This window comes from Lonchura striata, chromosome 4, assembly GCF_046129695.1.
Source record: "Lonchura striata isolate bLonStr1 chromosome 4, bLonStr1.mat, whole genome shotgun sequence".
In the NCBI taxonomy this organism is placed as follows: domain Eukaryota; kingdom Metazoa; phylum Chordata; class Aves; order Passeriformes; family Estrildidae; genus Lonchura; species Lonchura striata.
Genome location: NC_134606.1, coordinates 21,871,268 through 21,892,510, shown reverse-complemented (window position 1 = coordinate 21,892,510; position 21,243 = coordinate 21,871,268). Strand labels below are relative to the sequence as shown.

Here is a 21,243-nt window from a genome sequence, read left to right as displayed (position 1 = left end):
GTGCAGCGTTGCTGTTGTCATGGCATCAGCCCTCTCTTGGTCCAGGAACAGAAGAATGTATGGCAAAACTGTCAGTGCTGCTGTCCATTCACCGTTTTAGAATAAGTGTCACAGAAGTGGGAAGAATTCACAAATCATAATATGGTCTCCTTAGGTTTCTGTTTCTAGGCATTAGTTTTAAGTTTATACTTCACATTGCCTTCTAGAGAACGTCTGAACTTCCATTAAGTCTGACACAGTCTTCAAAGTTGATGAATATGTATGCACACTCTCAAAATTTAGATCTACTAAATATTTATTTATGTATTTCACAAGGTAAAACATTATCTTTTTTGTTCCGGTAGTCCAAAAATTTCTGAATTTCAAATTTTAAACAAAACCAAAATTTTATGGCATTTGATGTTTCTTTCCTGCAAAGGTGAATATTTATTAAATAGATGAGAGTTTGTCCTGTTTGGCCAAAAGCTTTTGTGAGGGTCTATACTCTCCATGGCTATTTATTTTTCCTTTTAAATTTAAGATTATAATGTCAGCTGTTAAAGTGAAACATTTTTCTTCATGGTTCTCTAAGCACAAGGTGTCTAAAATCTCCCAAGCTGGAAAAGTGGTTAGCACAGTCCAGAGCTCTCTATGTTTCATGTATTTCATTCATTTATTCTTACAAGGTGTGTGGGGGTGTCTGTGTTTTCAATATACACCATCTCAAAAGAGTAATTCAGTTTGATAGGAATAGAAATTTAAACTGCTCATTTTATCAACATCAGCTGGAAAAATCGCATAGGGATCCAGTTATGATAAAATGGGGTATGTTTGGAATATATTCAGATAGCCATAAATACATTTTTTTAAAGATGTGAAAATGTCTATAATAATTAGTGCTCTTTGTATGATACTCTAAAAACTGTTGAAACTTTTTTAAAAATTAATTTTCCTTTGTAATTATTTTGAGTTGTGCAGATTACTTGGAAATTTGGTTTGTGAATAAAAAGCTTTGGAAAACTTTCTCCATCAGGAAATGCTATTTTTGCTTGTGTTTATTGAAATATTATAAATTATGTTATTTATCAATTTTTTCTACTTGTGCATTATCACATAATATAATTAAATTTCAATTTATTACAGAAGGAGGGAGTAAAAAAAATAAGAAGTCTTCATATTTACTGTGAGGTCGGTTTGTCTTAACACCTTACTGTTTGTAGTCAGTAAGTAAAAGCACTGTGCTTGGTCATTAATACTTTTTTGTCAATATCATATTTGTTTATGACCATGGGAAAATTTTAGAGGAAAGCAGCCACTCCTTATTTGGAGGATTTCTTGGTTAATTAGGGGAATTTTGCCAGTGGGGATGTCATAACAGTTTTCTCTTTTACCTAGTGGCAACTGTACTAAAAGGCCAATCAAAAGGTTTGTCATTTTTGCATGACAACTGTTGTAGATTTTAAGGTATTTCAAAAATGGTCACAATCTGTCCATCCTTTAAGAGTTCAAACACATTTTTATTAGTTTTTCTGGATTATGAATACATAACAAGATCCTTGGTATGTATGTAAAGCTTTGGTAAGATGATAAAGATATGAATTCAGAAAATTACAGCTATATGTGGTATCTTAAAACTCGCTGATCCTTCTGGTCTCCAGAGAACATTCTTGCTAAATCTAAGAAGGTTTCCATTTGTGAAGCACTTCCAAAGAAGAGTCCAGATGGCTATGTAAAATTGTAATAGTAATATATATGTTTAAAAATGCCTTCATATGAACAGGAGTTGCTCTGGGTGCTTATTGCAGGGAAGTGTTTAAAATGGTGTGTGAATTTGAGATGGTGACTATACGGATAGCTGTTTCAGCTAAATGAAAAAAAAAATGATAGAAGGGCTCAAACACTAAAATTGAGGCATTTCCATATAATTTTAGAATTTTCATATATTAAACTGGTATCCCTTTGGGGTGAAAAAGATGTGAATTGAGTAGCAAGAAATGGGCTTTAAAATTGAATGAGTTTCTATGTGTCAGAAGTTGTGCATCTTATGGAAAATGATTGCCTCTTTAAAGAAGAGACAATGTTATGAGTAGCTATTGGAATTAAAGGTGAAAGCCTTGAATATAGGCTGTACTTGCTCCTGACTTTTATTTACATATTTATTTAGCTGTACCATCTTTATGCCATTTCATGACTGTGAAGCCCCTGTTTAAATACTTATTTTACCCTCTTCCCCTCTCTTTCTTTCTAAACAAAAAAGGAGGAGATGTGGAGTTGCGTTATTTGTATGTTTTATTATCCCTGTATTATGTATTGGTTTATTCCTTTGTACCCCCATGTACAACTTGGTTTATCCCCAGTTTTCCCACCTTGTCCTCCCTTCCCGCCTTTCCAGTATCTATCCATCACCCTGGAAGAGGCGCAGTCTTTCCCTTTACCCCTCCCAGGTGCCTTGTCTGTCACTCGGTGTTCCTTCCCATCCATCCAGAAGCTTCTACTCAGGGCACCGGGTGATTGGGCGAGGGCCTGGGGCACCTCTCATATCCTTCCCCCATTGAACCACGTTGTATCACCCCATCCCGGGGCCACTCCCTACCTCTATCCCTATTGGTTACCGGTCTTCCCCTCCCTTACAGTTTATAAGCCAGTGCAAGCACCTTGTGCTTGTTCCTGTTGGCTGGCATCGTTCTGGGATATTTGGCCCCGTTGGCCACAATAAACTTGGACTTAGCCCCCAGCAGGATCCGCTCTTCATTTATCGCCGCGAGGCTTGCCAGCGCTGCCCGGAACCCACAAAGGCACTCTCCAAACCCCAGCTGGGAGCAGCGGAGGGTGCCTCCATTGCCCACTGTCGCCCCAGGAGGAGAGCTAGCCGGGGCTGAGAGCACAGGGATCTGGGGCGGGAGCGCGGCACATGATTTTTCATGATGCAGCAAAAGTAAAGATCATAGCCCAGGTAGCTGCAGTGGCTTCATGCTCTGTAGCTAAAAAGGTGCTGATTTCTGAAGGAGCTCCGTGCTGCAGAGAAGCCCTGCTGGAAGGGAGTTACTGTACTTGTTCAGACTGGAACTTTGCCTACACTTGTCTTCTGTGTGTGTGATGGGGGAGTGGGGGACATAACACAGAAAGCAGGTTTCTCTCTCTTGCTTGGGTACCTGTCGGTATTTGGGAAGACAGCAAGGAAGGTTTTGTGTGCAGTATTAGCAGTTTGCTTTTGATGCTTGGTTTTATCTTGTGTGTCTCAGATGTGAGACTGTTGCTTTCCTAATATGTTGAGTGACAAGAAGAAGAAAGCATGTGTCTGAAGAATGGAACATGGTCTGAATCACTCTTTCTGGGATTCAGAAAGCTGAGCTCTGAATTGTGGAATAGTTGAAGAATTCAGGTCCTTCGTTGTTTTTCTCAAGCAGGAATGCAAATGATTTAAAGTACCTTTAAGTCAAGAAATATACTTTCCACTAATCACTTTAAGCTGCTTTGTGTTAAAATGTACATCTTTATGTAGAATTCAGGTTCTTATATTGAACTTGCCTAATGTTGTTTCTGAAGTACATAATTTACATGCATAAAAATTATTTGTAATGGCATGGTTGCAGCATGGATTGTTTCTTCCCCTTCATTTTAGCATGTTTCAGCACGGTGAGAAACGTATATTTGGAATTAGGATCTTTACTCTCTGTTGTCTTCTTCTCTCTTTGTTTTTGAGGATTAAGAAATAGAAGATTTTAATTTATATGATTGTGTTTGTGGCTGGTGACTTTGAACATCCCCTTCCAGATTGCATCATCTTGTCTCAACTCACTGTGACCATACACTAAAGCCTTTTCTAATGGGACTGGGCAGTAAAGAAGTGGGGAAATGTAGACTCTGTCTTCTCTGTTCTGATCTACTTAATTCTTACTAAGACTTGAAGATTCATTGGCTGCTATTATGTTGAAATTGATTGAAGCCAAGGATCTATCTAGAGTAAGAGCTTACTCGGGGTTACGTGGAGAGACAGATGCTCCTGTATTATGTAAACCTAATTTTTTGAAGAGCTCAGCTAAAAACTTTTGATAAAGTTGCCTCAATTACAAATTTGTGCACCCCTCTAATAATGAAAAAACAGGTCTTATTTCTAAGAACCTTGATTTTACCCAATTATGATATTGTGCAGTCCATGTCCTTTGACATTATCACTACCTCTTTCAGTGCATTGCCTGTTTAGTAATTGTTTGATAATTTTAATTTCTTTTCATGGTGTAGCCCATGTCTTTTTTGTAGCACAGTGTTGAAAAGTGCCTTACATTCCAATTATTCCTTCACTGATGAAGAAATGTTCTTTGAGGAGCAATGAGGAATTTATTTTTCATTAGTTCCTATAAGGTAAAGGAGCATGATGGTCTCCTCCATGTGACTGCACAGTTCTGAGAAACAGGATTGAAAGATTCAAATATCTGTTTTTTCAGTCTTTTATGGGTGGTTGAGAAGGAATAATTCTCTGTCAAACTATACCTGCTCAAAATACTGCTTTCTTAGGTCTTGGCTGAAGTTCCAATTACTCAGCAGTTCTGCAAATCAAACCCTAGAGCATAAAGTCAGATACCAGGAAATGAAAAACGTGCAGTGAAATGACTGTATGCTAAGGCTTTGATTTACACTGAGTAGAAACTGGAAAAGGCAAAGATAAGAGCTAACTCTCCAGTATAGTATTCAGTCACTTCAATTATGGGATCTTCCTTTTTTTTTTTTTTTTTTTTTTTTTGTATTTTGCAGCCCATAAAGGAAGGGGGCTTTCATCTTCATGTGTCCTAGATCCATTCCATACAACAAGCAAGGCATGGGACTGATGGTGCATAATCAAGCAATATAAAATTGTATTGATATTGCAAAATACATGCACATAACTGCTGAAGTGAGGATTCTGAATTGCTCCTGTAGTAAGTGAATAGAGACATTTGTAACTTAAATGAGAAGTAACTTCTAAGGTTGTAACTACCTTAGAGTGTTCATCAGGAAAGTATTTTTTTAAAGTAATCTCTTAGTTATTCCCACTTCTTATGTATTGGCTTTCATCATAAAGCCATCTCAAAATACAGATATTACATTTTTTTTATAAAGTAATGATGTGGAATGATACAGAGAGGGATGGATTCCAGCAGTATATCCGACATACTCCACTGCAGATGAGCTCACTAGATGGCACTGACTAGAGCTAGTCTAAGTGGCCCTTCTTGTCTTTTGCTGTCTTCCTTCTTTGTAGCCTCCAAAATTTTGGATGGCAGGTTGTTATTACAATTTTTTTTTTCAAAAGTAGTGTGAATCATTTTCATTCTCTAACAGGGGAAAGAATTTTGCTTAGTTAAGTGAAGAACTTAAAACTGATGATGTGACCACCTCATATATAATAACAGATGAGCACCCACCTCATTAGAAGACGGTAAGAGAGAGTACATATGTGTGGTTTGTATTACAGTCCACAATATGTAATTATCACTGGAAATCTATATTAAAAGTTTTTGGGCTGTGATGAGGGATGTAGAGAAGCCTGATGAAAAATAAATGGGGATACTAACTCAGTACATATAGAAGGAAAGAAAATCAATATAAACTTGTGTAAACTTAATATCACCAATGCAATTTGCTTTACTGGTCACTCTTTCGTAAACTGTTTAATATGTAAAAGGGTCTTCATTTTTCATTAATATGGAAGCCAGTTTTATCCTATATTTCTATTGCAGAAATTAGCCCGCAATAGCTGTAAAGGCTGAAGTATAATGCCTCCAAATAATGAGGAGAGGAAAGAAAATGGCAATGCTTCATCTGAATGATTCTAGTTACTGTCTTTTACTCTCTCTGGAATAATTTGGTTGTTTGGAAGGAATCAAATACCATGGGGTAAGAATGAGGGAAAAGACTAAACCATGCTAAATTGTTAAGGGAATTTTCAGATCTTGGAGGAATAGCGTAGTTGTCACAAACTTAATGGTAACTTTCCCAAGGTAAATCTAAAGAGCTGTTGCAAATTAAATGATAAATTCAAGGCCATGTAAGGTCCTGTTTTGGAGTTCTGATCAGAGAGATTGTGATTAAAAGTCAAGAATGTTCTGAGTATGGGCAGGAGGACAAAAGTAATTTCAGAAATATTAATAATTTTTTTATAAATTAGTCTTAGGGTGGTATGAAATTTAGCTGTTAAAAAGGAAACAAAAAAGTGTGCATTTATAAGCATTTACATTAGCATATACATTTGTGTGTAAATATATCTTTATATGTAGTTTAATGTTCTTGATTTGTTACCTCTTATCACTGTTAGATATCTATCTGCCTGCACATGCTTAAATATTGCATGTCCTCAAGATCTGACCTCCAAAGACACAAAAAGCAAATGCACCATGATCTCATAATACACAGGAAGGAAACTGATGTGCAGTGAGAATACTCTGTTGATATAGAATTTCTGGAAGTGCTGTGTTCCCACCACATAGCAGTGCCATTTCTGTATTTTGGAGTTTTGTACTTCTTTTGTATTCTTTTTACTTCAAAATAAGCTGCAAACATGTATTTATATATTAAGGTACATATTTAAGTATGTATATGCAAGTGTGAGTATGTAGAAACATGGTCTCTTGAACTGTCATCAATTTTCCTTTTTCTCTGCTGTTGCTGTTATCCAGTTAGTCCTCTACCAAAAAAGAAAGAGATAAAAATATGGATTGATATTTCTAATATGAAAGTAGTAGTTAGTTAACCTTTTATTAATAGTATTTATTTTATTTCAGTATTTTAAGTTAGTTAACTTTTTATGCGAGGAGTATGGGTAAAGTTATTGTGGCTGCATTTTTTTGGTTTCATTTCTCTGAGATGTTTTCTTGATGCAAAGATTTTTTTTTTAATCAACTTCATACACTGAGGACCTAATGTTAGATCCATAAAAGACAGTGCATGCAAAGACATGATAATAACTGCTGAAACAGTAAATGTTGGGGAACACAAGCAGCATCTCTAGAACTTCTGTGTTCAGATGAATTTTGGTTTGACTAAACCAGTAAGAATTCCAGCCCTAGTGTTACTGGAATGAAACCAAGTGGAAGGGAAAAAATAAGAAGTAAAATAAATTCCAGTATACTCTCTGGGTAGGAGAAGAGCTTTTTTAAAAGTGCCATTTTTTGGTGAAAGTGTGTTCACTGAGAGTCACAAGGTTCAGCCTCTGATTACAAGTTTATTTATGATTTGCATGCAGAAAGGTGCCCAAGTCTGGCTTTTTAAGACAACATACCAAAAGTTAGGTGTCCAGCAGCTCTGAAAATTTCACTTGTTCAGATATAGTTGCATGATTTTATACATATATACTTTAGTGTTCCGTAGCTTTGGTGTTTATTTCTGTCTCTGTAAAACAGTGGCAGTATGTTAGAAGAGGTATGAGACTGAATTTTGAATCTCCTTGAATTTCATCCAAAATAGAAGAAATGTTAGTAAAGCCTGTCACAAGGCAGCTTTTGCCTATGAAAAGATAATAAAGAAGGCAGTTTTGTACACTGAGAGGCATTTTATAGATACATGTTAAAGGTACGTTTAAAAATAGAGGTTAAAAAATTTCATTATTTATATACAGATGGCAGATTTTCATAAGTTAAGTCTTTTTCAGACAGGGGTGATAATGACAGCAACACTCCCACATTATAATCATTCACCCTTCAGGAAGGAACAACAGCTAATCAGAAAGCCAGTACTCATCTTTGTATTTTTAGCTTTCAGTTAATTGTGCTGTTTAGTGAATACTTTCGATCTATTAATGTATCTATAAAGATTCTTTTTGGGTTTTTTAAAAGTTCTTATTGTCAACTCATGTTTCAATCTTTATTAGAATTCATGAAGATAGTATAACTAGAGACATTTAAGTCATACCTAAATTTAAATTTAAAAAACCCCAAAAAAATCCCAACCCTCATCTTTCTCTGTGCATTTTTGAATCTTAAACTTTTCTTCTGTTGTGAGAAAGCGTAGTTCAGTTCAGTGTATCTGAAACAATGAGCTTTCAGTGGGTAGAAGCAAGACAATTCTTATTCTGAAAAGTTGCGCTTGCTTTTGCTGTCAATATTTTTTTATAGTTCTGTAATGGCCCTATTGTCCTTCTGTGCACTCAAAGTGAATGAATTCATCTTTCAAAGTGGAGCACTTCTTTCTTCCCTGTACCAATTCCTACTTCTGTTTCTGAAGTAGAGAAGAAGACTGCACTCCTGAAAGCATATAATTCTGAGCACTGAAAATTAGATTCTAGTGTGCCTGTCACTCACAAAGCCAGTTTTCTGCCAAGTGTTGTGCAGTTTGTTTGGACCATTATAGAAATAACTTCACTCTAATGTACCAATGAAATTGCTTAACTGGCCACTATAGTCTGTTCTGAAAAGTAGATTCTAATTTCTTAATGTTCCTGACATTCCTCACACTGGAATTCAGTATTGTAAGTTCTCATGCCCTTGCTGAATGTAAAGCATAATGACTTTTTCTTTAATGGGATTGTTCAGACAGTGGGCACATGTGCAAATTTTGGAGGGTTGGTGCTGCACATAAAGACTTTCAAATTAATGCACTTGGTTTCTAGAGTGCTTTCTTGGTTCTGTATTGTTGAGTGTAGTACAACAAAGTTGGCGTCTGTTTTCACAGATGTTAATGTTTGTGTGTGATCTTCATGTGGCAGGTTGCTTCCATGCAGCTTGCTCAATTTTGCTCCAAGGGAAGGAGGTGCAACCAGCTGCTGGAAGGCATAAGAAAGAGTTTGAAAGCAATATAGAATAAAGATTTTCAAGAAGGAACATTATGGAATAATTAGGTGAATGAAGTTTAGTTATAGTTTCTTTCCTCTTATGTAATGAAATTCTGTTGTCAGGCAAAAAATTGAAAATTCTTAGTTATCAGGTGGCAATATAGATATACAAAATCACTTCCTTTTTTTTACAACCAGTATTTAGGAAATTTATGAAGTAAGATCCTGCAGAGACCTCAAAGCATGTTGTTGGACTTTTTAATTCTTTGAGGTTATTTCTGTCATTGGTTAGTAAGTATAATTTTTTTGATGCAACTGTTTGATTAGGAGCTTTTAAGTGCTTAGATTGCTGGGAGTGTTTTTGAGAAGATGAGCCTGTACCTTTTCTTATTTGCATTATTTTTATGACTGTCACCAGTAGGAAGTGACTAAAGGGATGCTGCTCTACTGGGGAACTTTTGGTCATCTTTGTTAATCATTTACCTTCAGTGAACTTTAATCCGGACCTAGAAGTGTATTGAGCACCTTTTAACCATGTCTTCTGGTGGTTTTTCAGCTGTTATTTAATAAACAAAGAATCCACTGTGCAGGTTCAGGGATGGGCTTATTACCTCTCATTTGAAAACCAGGATTTCTTAAGGCAAATTATTTTAAATAATATGAAATACTTGAATCAACAAATGAAACTTGCAACCAATTTACATCTCAGAAGCATAAACCATTTAATTCTACAAAGGTGTTGGTTTTGGGTTGTTTTAGTTAGGTTTCTTTTTTCATTTCCCTATAGAAATAAAAGTTTTGGTTTTTTCTATCCTCAATCTCTTCTTTTTTAGTATTTCTTGCTCCTCTTTTTCTCACGGGTGATGTGAAGTTAAGAATGCTTCACTGCTACAGAGGATGCTGTCAAGTTCACACTCAAAAGGAGTTTTTCTACTCACTCTTTTCCCATAGAGGGTGAATTAGGGACTGTGTAGGCTTAACAGAACTCTCTGCTCTCTTCTGAGACAGGTGTGTCAATATGAACCCCCTTGATTTATAGGCAAATGGAGTGGGGGCTGAAGATGAGGAGAGAGAATAAAAATGTCTATGTTACAGGATAAGAGAGTAGAAGAAAAGGGGAAATATTTAAAAATATTTATATTTTTTTTCTATTTTCTAAAATAAATTATATGAGGAGTGGCTAAGATATACTAGATATTGAAAAGCTGCTTTTTATAAAGGTTTCTGTCAGAATCCACACCTAGTTCCTCACTGTTACTGTCAAAGGTAATGGCATGTAAAAAAAACCAAAAAACAACAAAAATAAATTCTTAATAAGAAGTCTGGCAAGGAAGCATTAGCTAACTTATCTCACAGTATATTTGAATAACAGGAATTCTGTCATTCTAAAAATCTCATAATGGATGTTATTATGCTTTTTGGGGCACTATGCTATTCAATACCTCGTGTGATACAATTGATACTTCTGCTTGTGCATAGACACACACGTGTATGTGTATTTTGTCAGATATAGCCTTAGCAATCCTGGCTAAAACTATAGTTTTAGTTGCTCATACCTGAAATAGGGAAATAAAATGATAAAGAGTTTTGTGAAGTATGTTCTCCATGTAGGCTTTAGTGCTCAAAAATATGTGACTCTTAAGAAACTTGTCAGTGATGCAGGTTTAAATATACATTAACTAGAAAAACAATCCTTTCTTCAGAGGCAGGCAACTCTGAAGCTTTTACCTTTCAGTGCTTTTATTTTTATCAGTCTGTACCCAACTACTTGTTATGTGAGAGGTAACAGTGAACATGTAAATGGTAAGATATTTGAATTTGGCTCTTTGCTTGGGTGATACAACTTGGTTTTGTTTCAGATTTATTTACTGTTTGCAAGAACTATGCTAATATTTCCAGAAATTAAACTTGTGGAAGTGACTGCCTTGAGATGAACATGTAAATAAATTTAAAGAAGGAAATGCTGATGGTATTTCAAATAGATAATAACGTATGTATTCATCTGATTTTCCAAAATCCATACATTTTGAGAGGCTCTCACAGGAGCTCAGTGTGAGCTCACATTTTATTTCCTAATTCTGTCAATACAAAAGTTTTTATTTTTAGTACATTTTTCCACGCAGCAAGGAAAAAACCCTAATAATTTTGCTCGGTTTAAGGTAAAAATACTTTCTTATAATTGAGTCAAAACTCACCCTTTGTCTATTTTTTCAGCTGTATAGGACCTTTTTTCAAAGACATGTTTAGCTGTGTACTACATCAAAAGCTTGAAGAACCAAAGGTTTAAGAAGGAATTTTAAACATATTTAGTTTGTTAAAATACTTAGCTTTAAAGCATGAAAAACTGCTGTCAGTGAGAAGGATTTAGATGTATAAAGTTTATTTAGACACTTAAGCATGATTTAAGCTACATCCTACCAGAATTTTGCATTCACATTTTAATGCAATCTATTGCTTAAACTTTTCTTTTTATTATTATTCTTTCATTTATTAATAATTCGAGCATACATTTTTACTCCTACCAACAATCAATTCTAGCAGTTGGAAAGTTATTGTTTGGACAAAATTTAGTGGAGGTTTGTTTATCCATTAATTAATTAGAAGTAGCTTATATGTTGTGGTAAAGATGTCTGTTAGTGATCTTGTTTTTTCCAGACCATGAGGAAATAATTTTTCTTTATATGTTTTATCCTTGAATGATAACCTAAACTTTTATTATCTTTTTCATAGGACTTTAAGACAGGATTTGGTATCACTTTAATCCCTATGAATGTGGCAAATGTAAAACAAGTGGATCGGGCTGCAAAGCAATCTTTTGAAATAATTACTCCTTATAAAAGCTTTAGGTAAGAACTTGAATATTTACTTTACAAAATATGCAATTAACTAAGGCACAAAACAAATACTTGTTTCGTACTGCAGTGCTGTAGCTAGTTAGGATGAAAAGGTAATGTTTTTATTAAGGATGTTCAGCAATGTTTAGGAAAATAGGAGGATTTTCTTTGATTTGTTTAGTTGAGTGCTTCATCTGTTAGCTCCTGACTAGGTATATTATACCCACATGTTCATACTTTTATGTAGTCTTCTTTGTTTGTTCTGTGCAAGAGCAAATGGAAAAAAAAAAAGAGAAATTAATTCCTCCACTTTCACAAATTGACTTCATCCTAAAGAATAATAAATTTCAATAGTGGAATAATGCTGCATCCATTTAGTCTTATGCAGTTTATTTGAAAAGAAGCTTTCATGTGCTATCCCTTGTAGATATCCTTGGTTGAAAGTAGTCGAAAGTTTCTCTTTGGCTGATTGCTGAGACTTGTAATGATTTTTAAGAAAATGAAAGTGCATGCTAATAAAAGCCTTTTGTTAAGTGTTGTACTGTTTCTTAAATGTTGTAATGAAGGAGGGAATTTCTTTGTTCTCCTGGGATTGTAAATGTTAGGAAATACTTTCCCTCTCAGTCAACTAGCAGGTAAAATAGTCTTGTTCAGCAATTTGAATCTGTTGCTGCTTGGTAGATAGCTAGTTCTTTGTTTTTTTTCTTAAGGCATGTTGATGTTTGTTTACTATTTAATTTTAAAAAGATAAATTTAAATGAAAAGCAAGTATTTTTTTTAGTTCTCAGTAATTTAAAAAATTCTCAGTAGTTTTTTTAATTCTCATTTAATTCTTCATGTTTCCTTATGTCATTCTATGCTTTCATTAAAGTTCAGTATTTAATTTTGGTAATTGGTAACATAAAAGGATTGAAATTAACTCAGGGATGTTACATAATGTTACAAAAGCTTATACTAGTAGTGTATACTATACTAGTAGTGTATACTATAGTACCTTATACTAGTACTTATACTAGTAGTGTATACTATAGTACCTTATACTAGTAGTGCTTTTGTTGAAAACAATACTAAAACAGAGGGAATTTCATTGAATTTAAAAATACGAAATAATACATTCCATCTTAGGATTTATGTCTGTGTGGAGGAAGATTTTTGACTGTGATTTCAAGTGTAAATGTAATAAATAAGGAGGCTACAGACCATGTTTAATTGGGCTTTAAAATAAAGATCAATAACACAGAAAAGTCAATTGTTTCAGCTTTACAGCAGAGTCAGAAAAAGAGAAACAAGACTGGATTGAAGCACTTCAGCAATCAATAGCAGAAACTCTATCTGATTATGAAGTAGCTGAGAAGATTTGGTTCAATGAGTCCAACAGGAGCTGCGCTGACTGTAAAGCTCCCGGTCCTGACTGGGCATCCATCAATCTTTGTGTTGTAATTTGTAAGAAGTGCGCAGGTAGAGTAATTAATGACAAGCTATGTGGGTTCTACAAAATGTCATATTTGCATATCTATGTATGTCCTTGAATTGGCAGTTATTTGTTTTGTTGTTTTTTTTAAAATTTTTGAAGTGTTTTTCTTGTGGAAGGTTTGAAAAAAACAAAATGTGAGCATAACTTTTTTTTAATACCAAGGTCATCCTTATTGTATAGCACTTCCATGCATAAATGACATGTCTGTGGTGATTGAGTTCTCTCAGGTGAATCATCCTTCACAATTAGTGTAAATTGAGACACTCTAACACTTTATTGGAAAGGAATGGCTTTTGCAAGGCTAGATGCCAAAGAATAACAATTTTAGTGTATAAATTTTGGGTATTAATTTTATTTCATCTGTTCATATTTTACTGCCAATAGTAAAATTTTTCAGATACTACTCTAAATATAGTTCTGTCATGTTTTATATTGAAATATGCACTTAAGCGGTAGATTCAAGGAAATATTTTATAATTCTAGGCTTTCTTTCAAGCCAAACTATCCCAGAAATAGTCTACATGAGACAGCCTACTTTGTTTATTCATTACTATCAACTGAAATAACTTTAAAAAAAAAAAATATGTATTTTTGACGCTTTTATTTAATATTCAAATGTCAAACCCAACCTTTTATAAAAATATCAAGTAGAATAAATCTGGCATCATCACATTTTTTGTTATCTAAGCAGAAGAGAAACCCTGTTTAAGTGCCTTAGTTAAGTAATGCTCTTGGATTTTCAGGACAACACAGATCTTTAGGACCAAGAGATTCGAAGGTCCGGAGTCTAAAAATGGATGCCAGCATTTGGAGCAATGAACTTATTGAGGTATGTTGTGATATTCTAACTCTTTTTTCCATCTTGAAACTTACTGCATGAAAAGGAGGAATTTACTGCTTTACTCACAAGAAAACTGAACATACAAGTACTAAACAATATGGTGCTGTTACAGTAAAGCTGATGTTTCTGTTCATCACGTACCTCTGTAATTCCAAATATTAACTTGTTTTGCTAACAAAATGTACAATTTCACTTAGTATTTCTCCAAGTATCTAATATTTTGGGGGAAAAAGAAATAAATGCTTTTGGAGAGTTCTCATGATGAAGAAAGGGGAAAAGAGAGGAAAATTGTCACTACCAGCTTAGGCGCTTGGGTTGTTAAAAAGTGGTCCTAATAGAAAGGGTTGGAGCCATCAGTGTTTTCTTTAAAACATATGCTACTCTTCTCTGAACTTTAATTTTTTCTGATATATAATGAAATGTTATAACTGATTAGTCTTGTAAAGCTTAGCTGCTATTGATGGTAAATGATGACTGTGGGCTTTATTATTCATCTGTAGATGACCATAGGCAGTGACTGAGAGAGGCTTCTGACTCCTGAAGGAAATTTTCTTTTCTGCAATAACTTTCTTTTTCAACTTTTAGCAGCTGAAAACTGTTCAGAGGCTAGCTTCATGTCCTTCATACTATTTTGCTGATTTATTCCCTGTATCTCATTCAGCTCTTTATCATCATTGGAAATAAGAGGGCAAACAGTTTTTGGGCTGGAAATCTTCCTCCAGATGAAGAATTGCATATTGATGACCCTGCAGAAAAAAGGATAGCATTCATTACACAAAAATATAAAGAGGGAAAATTCAGGAAAACACCTTTCCACTACAAAACCAAGGAACAGTTGAATAAGGTAATATAGCATTGTTGAACCCGTACTGTGTTTTGGATTGTATTGTATCTATGTGCAATTTGGTCATCATGTTAAACTGATGAGAAATTAGTTCAGTGTCCTGAGTGTCATTCTGACACAGCTGAATGAGGGTTATTTAGGATCCTTTGCAGGAGCCATTGCATGACTACCTAGTTTGTTTTTCTTGTTAATTTATTTGAAGAAGGTTGTTGTAGTTCTTCCTATGTTTTCCTTAACCATAAAAATATGGATCTTTATTTTAACATAACTGTAGTGTAGGGATGCAAATTTCTACTTCACTTCTTTAGATTACTTTCTATATGTTTGTCTGACATCTAACATTCAAATACAGTAGATAATTCATTGTTATCAGTGGTGAAAATAGCTCCTAAACACATATGCTTATAGCATATTGGAAATGGAAAAGCTGAAATTAATGATTGAAAATACGTGTTCTCTACTTTTACAAAAATAACAAATTCTTTAGTGTTGTAAAACAGAACTTTAATTATCAGTGTCTCTGTAAAGTTTGTTGTCCATTTGACTGAATTCTAAGATCTGATGGTTTGAATAATGATTTTTCAGGATTAATGAATACAGAAGAGTTTTAATGCATTTTGCAATTTAATGGACTCAATTACATTAGTCAAATTGTCTCAAAGGATATACAGAGATTGTGGGGTTTGTTTTTTTTGGGAAGGATATATGTCAAATAATCATTTCAATACTGGAGATAGTTACCAAATTCTCTGTAGAGACATGAAATTATGTAATAAGGCAGTCATTGCTAAGTAATTCTAGAAATTTTATTGAATTGTCTTCTCTCTTATCTTGTGCCTCCAGGGTTCTTATGTGTTTTATTAAAACGGCTAAATTTTATAGGAGTAATCTTAGGATTTTGATTGACTTTTGCTTTAATCATTTAAGAAAAAAATTATCTTTGACTAAATAACTTAAATCATAGAAATTTTAATGGAAGAGGTTGCTGTAATTGTGTAGCTATTTTTGGCTTTAAGGTTTTTGGACCAGTCTTGTAGAAATAAAAAAGTAAGTTTATCATGTTTGTGTATACAAAAATAAAAGGAAACACTCATGATTTAGAGTGTGGTGAGATGTTTCAATTTCAAGGAAAATGAACAAGTATCAAGATACAGCTTAATAAAAAGAGTAAAAAAAATCTTAATATTTTTAAATCTTGATATATCTTAATAATATATCTTGATAAAAAGAGTAGTTTGCATTACTGACTGATGGTGGTTTCTAAAAAATTACCTAGGAATTTCAATATGTGTCCTAGGAATGGAGTTTAAGAATCAAATCTCATCTCTTTTGTTGAACTTCTGGGGTCTGAAATAGTAAGACTTTTTCTTCAGTAGTTTGATGTAAATAAACAGCAAGGTTGCCCTCCAATTCTATTTACTCATGTTATCCTTCCCAAGTGGAGTTTGTGAAAGCAACATTTTGCTGGGTTTGGGGTGATAATTTGGGATATTTTTGTTGCTGAATTTTTCTAGATTTAGATCATACTTTGTGGTTTCTGATACTTCTCAATGTTTATGGTCTAGCTATATCAGAGTTGAAAGGATTTGCGCCTACATTGCATGTATTTGTTGCCAGTCACTTTCTAATTTAAAGAGACTTCCTGTTTCCCCCTCTCTGTGATAAGGCCCTGTGTGCTGCTGTAGTCAAGCAAGATGTGCTAGAAACTCTGATGTTGCTCTTCAGTGGGGCTGATGCTATGTGTGCCACTGGAGACCCTGTTTACAGCACCCCATACTTATTGGCCAAGAAAGCTGGACAAAGACTGCAGATGGAATTTCTGTACCATAATAAGTTCTCAGGTATGATGCATTTCTTTCTTTTGGTCTAATTTTTTATTATGAAAAAGAGAAGGAAATAATTCAGAAGCAGAATTGGCTTTGCTTTGAAGAATAGTGGTATATCAGAAGGGCAGTTGTGATAGCATTAACTGTATTTTATTAGTGTACAGTTTCAATTATGTGCAGGTTTGCTGTTTTGCTCAGACATCATACTTAGGACTTAGACTACATAGTTATAAGTCATATATCTCATACCCTTAATTATAGCACAGAAAAAAACCCATTATTTTCTCTTCGAATATTATTAGTCTTTTACCAGGAAAAAAAAATGGGTACATAAATTTAACATATGTCTAAAGAATTCATCTAGCGCTTTTGCTTTTCCTTAAAGAACATTTAATTTGATATCTACCCCTACTGCACACACAAACTGCCCTCCCAGAATAAAACTCACCTCTTGAACTTGCAGTATGATCTATCCAGAAACCTATTTTTCCCATCACAGCTTCTGTTGCAGATTGGAGCAAATGATAAACATTGGCTTGGAAGTGAAGAGTTCTGTTTGCAGTGTGTGCCTGCTATGAGGCTGTTGGAAACAGAAAGCTGCTCTTAGCAGTAATATATTGATGATATTGAGGTGCATGGGTGTGATTGAGCTTTTCTTTTAAAAGCACTGGACAGTATCTGAAACCATCAGGGGCTGAAAGTTCACATGCAGATCTACACTGGGAAAACAAAAAGGTTATGTGGATGTAGTCCTGGGTCGACTTTCCATTGGCTTGTATCACTCTGCAAAGTGACACTGCATAGGCTGAACAAAAAAAGCATTAATTAGGAATGAATTATGGCTTCCAAGGGCAAGCAGTGTCTTAACTTCTGCCTGAGTATTGCTTAAGCCAGTGCCAAGCACTGGATCATGTTGAGTTCAGTCAGGTGCAGACATGTAGATGGGGTGGTTTTTTTGCTGCCTATGGTCCTAAGGTTATAGAGAGAGAAGTTTGCTTGTCTTGGCGCTGTCTTTTCTACTTTTGGGCCTCCAGCCAAGGCAGCACCATCATGTTCTTATCTTTAGGGAAGGGGAGATCAGTGTATATTGATGATGATTCCCAGAATTGTTGCTTCTCTGCTGCCAGAGTTTCTGGTAAACTCTATATAAGCCCTCAAGAGGAGCAGTCTCCTTCTGTTGAATTATGTTACACAAGGGATGAAAATCAAAGTTTGGTATATCAGAAAACAGTATTTTATATTACCTTGACCAGCAGTGGTTGACGGTGGCCAAGGTGGTCACAATTGTAACAAATGTGAACCAGTTTTCTTAATGAATATGCTTTCTAATTATAAAAATGAAACCAGTAAGTTTTATCAGTGTTGTAGTAAAGATACTGCAGAGTAACCACATATTTAAAGACATGCATTAACTGATATAACTGAAGATCTGTATGTCTTTTACTCCTTTGTCTATGAATAGATTTCCCAAACTATGATCCTTGTTTTGAAAGTGGCTTCTCTGAAGATTCTTCACATTCCACCTTTCTTTGTGAATTCTTGTACAAAGTTTCTTCTAATGCAGCTAAGCTTCCTACAGAGAAGAAATTAAAAGAAGGTATTTAACTTTTAATTTATGTATTTGAATAATGCATGAATATGTATGATTTAGATTAATTTTATTCTTTTTAACTTCTTGCATTACTTTTTTTGAGATAAAATGTCTTTGATAGGAAATATCTTCTTTGGATTAAGTAGACCTCTTTCAGATAAAGAAAATACCGTTTGTCTTGATCTCTTCATTCAGTAGTTGACACAGGAAGAAAACTGAGCTTCTGAAAAATTGCTCAGTTAACGCAGTAATTGATAAATAAAAAACAAACATAAACACTTCTTGCTTTAATTATATTTAGATCAATGCCAAGAATTAATTTTCATCTAAAATGATTCTATTACAGAAATTTACAAGTAGCACAGAATTTTTAGTAGGGTATTTCTCAAGCTCACAAATTTACAAAGTCTTCCAAGTAGAAATGATTGTCTACAATGACTCTATGAAAACTTGAGCTTTGTTGGGTGATAGTGCATGCATATCACAGTAGATATACATGGCCTCCTGTGCATATCAGTCTTCTGTTTTTCTTTTTTTTTTCTGAGAGAGATATTATCAGATAATTTTTCCCTTTTTGTTCCCATTTGCCTTCCTACATTTTTCTTCCATCTAAACAATAACATGGCTTTTTAAAATCTGTGGTGATTTATTCTTGAATTTATTGCTTCTGAAATCCTTACAGGCCGTCCTGCACTGGTGTATACATATTTTTGTATGATTATGTCCATATTCTCATGGCATATGCATTTAAGATTCTTAGTGGACAGTAAAAGCATACTAAAGCATAGAACTGTTTAAATATGCTTTTGAAGACTCTATATGTTAGTGTGGCTCCAAATTCTTAAAAGCATTGGGTGATAACAGAATTAATGCCTGATCACATGCATTTCCTAGCAACTTTGCAGTTCTTAACAAACATGTCTCTTTTGACAGAGGACTGCTGCTGGGATAGAGTTAATTTGGATTGCTCTGAAATTGCTCTGAGTTTATTTGGGAAACAATGTAATAACTGCAAACCTTATTACCACTTGCTCCAAATTCAGACCTGATCTTCCATGCTGTGGGTATCTGTATATAGACATACAGATCTGTATATAGACATAAAGAAATTTATAAAAAACCCCAGAAGTCAGTGCCTAGCCAAGTGGAGAGCAGACACAAGGCAATCTCTTCCAACACAAAGGCATATGAGAAGTGGCATATTTGTAAATACCTGTATAGATGGAAGATTTGGCTGAAAGTGCTCACAGAGTGGCTTCTGTAGTCCTTTTTGGGGGAGATGCACTGCAACTGAGTTACTAGGATGTCTTAAAATTTATGAGGAAAGCCCTCAGGCAAGAAATTTTGATTGTCTTCCATTTCAAGTCTTTATTGGACAGAAATGAAGCTGCTTTGAAAGTTTGCAGCCTGTTGCTTAGCATTGCACTTACTACTTGAGAGAACATATAATAAATGGAAAGGAACCAGATTTCTCTCAGCTCAGGTTTTGTTCTCTGAAACTGTGATTGTGTCTTGAAGATTGTAGACACTCTCTTGTTTGCTTTTTTGGGCATGGGCCTTTGTTTGCTTTGTTTTTGTATTGATGTTGAATTACCCATGGGTTTGTCAGGACTGGTGTTTCTGGGATGGGCTCTTTACAGATACATAGGAAGATAGGTTTCCCTGACCATTTGCAGTTCAAGTAGACAAATGGAACAAGGGAGCGAGATGTAATGGCATCCTTTAAAAAACAACAAAACCCCCTGCAACTTTGGGTGAGAAACTACTCCGTCCTTAGACTCTAATCTATCTTGGCCATGTTTAAGAAGCAGTATGACAGAAGTACTTGCTATTCAAAACATAAAATATATAATCTTTCTTTTTCTCTTCTTTCACTACATCCAGAATTGTTTCTAAATCTCACTAACATGAAGTAATACTCATATTGCAAATTACTGTAAGTGGAAACATTATTTTCCCTTCTTACTCTCTTTAAGAAGTAATTTGAGGGTTAGAGTATTAATATGTGGGAGAAAATTTCAGTTCCCTCCTCCGCCTGTAGATATTCAAACAAGGTCATGTTACGTGAAAAATCTGACCTATCTAGTTTTAGAGAAGAGAACTCCTGTTGAAGTGGTTCTGACTTGCTGTGAAGTAATTGGGGCCTCTGCAGGCCAGAGAGGGAGCACCATTTTCTCACAGCATTTAGAAAAATTTGGGGGCTTTTGTTTGTTAGTTTGGTTTTTAATGCTGCGTGTGGACAGGGCTCCAACTCAGAATCCTGAGGATTTTAATCATTAGAATTAAGTTCTTCTTCAGTGTTAGGGATCTCTGAGGCAGTTGACAGCCTTGCCTTCAGCACCAAGGGCTGAAAATTTAAGTGCTCGCTTGTTGTCACAGGAAATTGTTACCCCTTTGTAGATTTGGCCCTAACAGTAAAAGGGCGCTGACAAAATCATTCAGTGCTGCGAATTAACCAAGGTTTTATACCAGCCAGGTGGAACACCTGGAAGTGCAGCCCTGTTTTTCATTATGTGTGTCTCAGTACAGGAGAGAGCCAGCTCTGTGTGTACTGCTCATTATAGAGGCATCAGTGTTTTCAGCAGGGGTGCATGCATTTTGAGGAGAGTTGTTGTTAATTAACAGCTGTTGATATCAGCAGGAAGAGAGCTCAAATGCTGGTGCTATTCTGATGCAGTGGATCAAAAAGTAAAGCTTAGAGGTTTAGGGGCTCGAGTTTGATTTTGCTTTCATTTCTAGTGTAAAAGGTTTTGTGGAGCCCTTTAAAAAGCCTCGATATTCCAAAATTGTCCTTGAGAGTTTAATAGTTTAATGAATATTGAAGTAGTGAGCTGTTTTGTAGAATAGGTTTTGGAAGACGGTGGAGGGAAAACTGGGGGACAAAAACCCTGAACATTCAAAACCTTAAAATTTGGTGCTCAACTCCTTTAAACCTATACATTATATTATGTTTATTTTAGTACTTAACATGTGTATTTAGACAGAATCTAGATAGTACTCGATAGCAAATAGCATGATACAAAGAAATATTAAATAGTACCAAAATATTTATAAAATCAATATAAACCATATAGAAAAGAACAGAAAATGCAATTGGATAAAATATCAGAT

At 34.8% G+C, this 21,243-nt stretch overlaps 1 protein-coding gene across 1 annotated transcript in view; it reads left to right on the top strand.

Moving 5' to 3' along the window:
• ARAP2 (ArfGAP with RhoGAP domain, ankyrin repeat and PH domain 2) overlaps positions 1-21,243 on the top strand; it is a 109,656-nt gene that overhangs the window by 40,146 nt on the left and 48,267 nt on the right. Inside the window, exons 10-15 of the mRNA XM_031504565.2 lie at positions 11,453-11,568; positions 12,815-13,014; positions 13,774-13,859; positions 14,533-14,715; positions 16,382-16,556; positions 18,004-18,138. Coding sequence (XP_031360425.2) covers positions 11,453-11,568; positions 12,815-13,014; positions 13,774-13,859; positions 14,533-14,715; positions 16,382-16,556; positions 18,004-18,138 — 895 coding nt within the window. The remainder of the gene's footprint in view (positions 1-11,452; positions 11,569-12,814; positions 13,015-13,773; positions 13,860-14,532; positions 14,716-16,381; positions 16,557-18,003; positions 18,139-21,243) is intronic.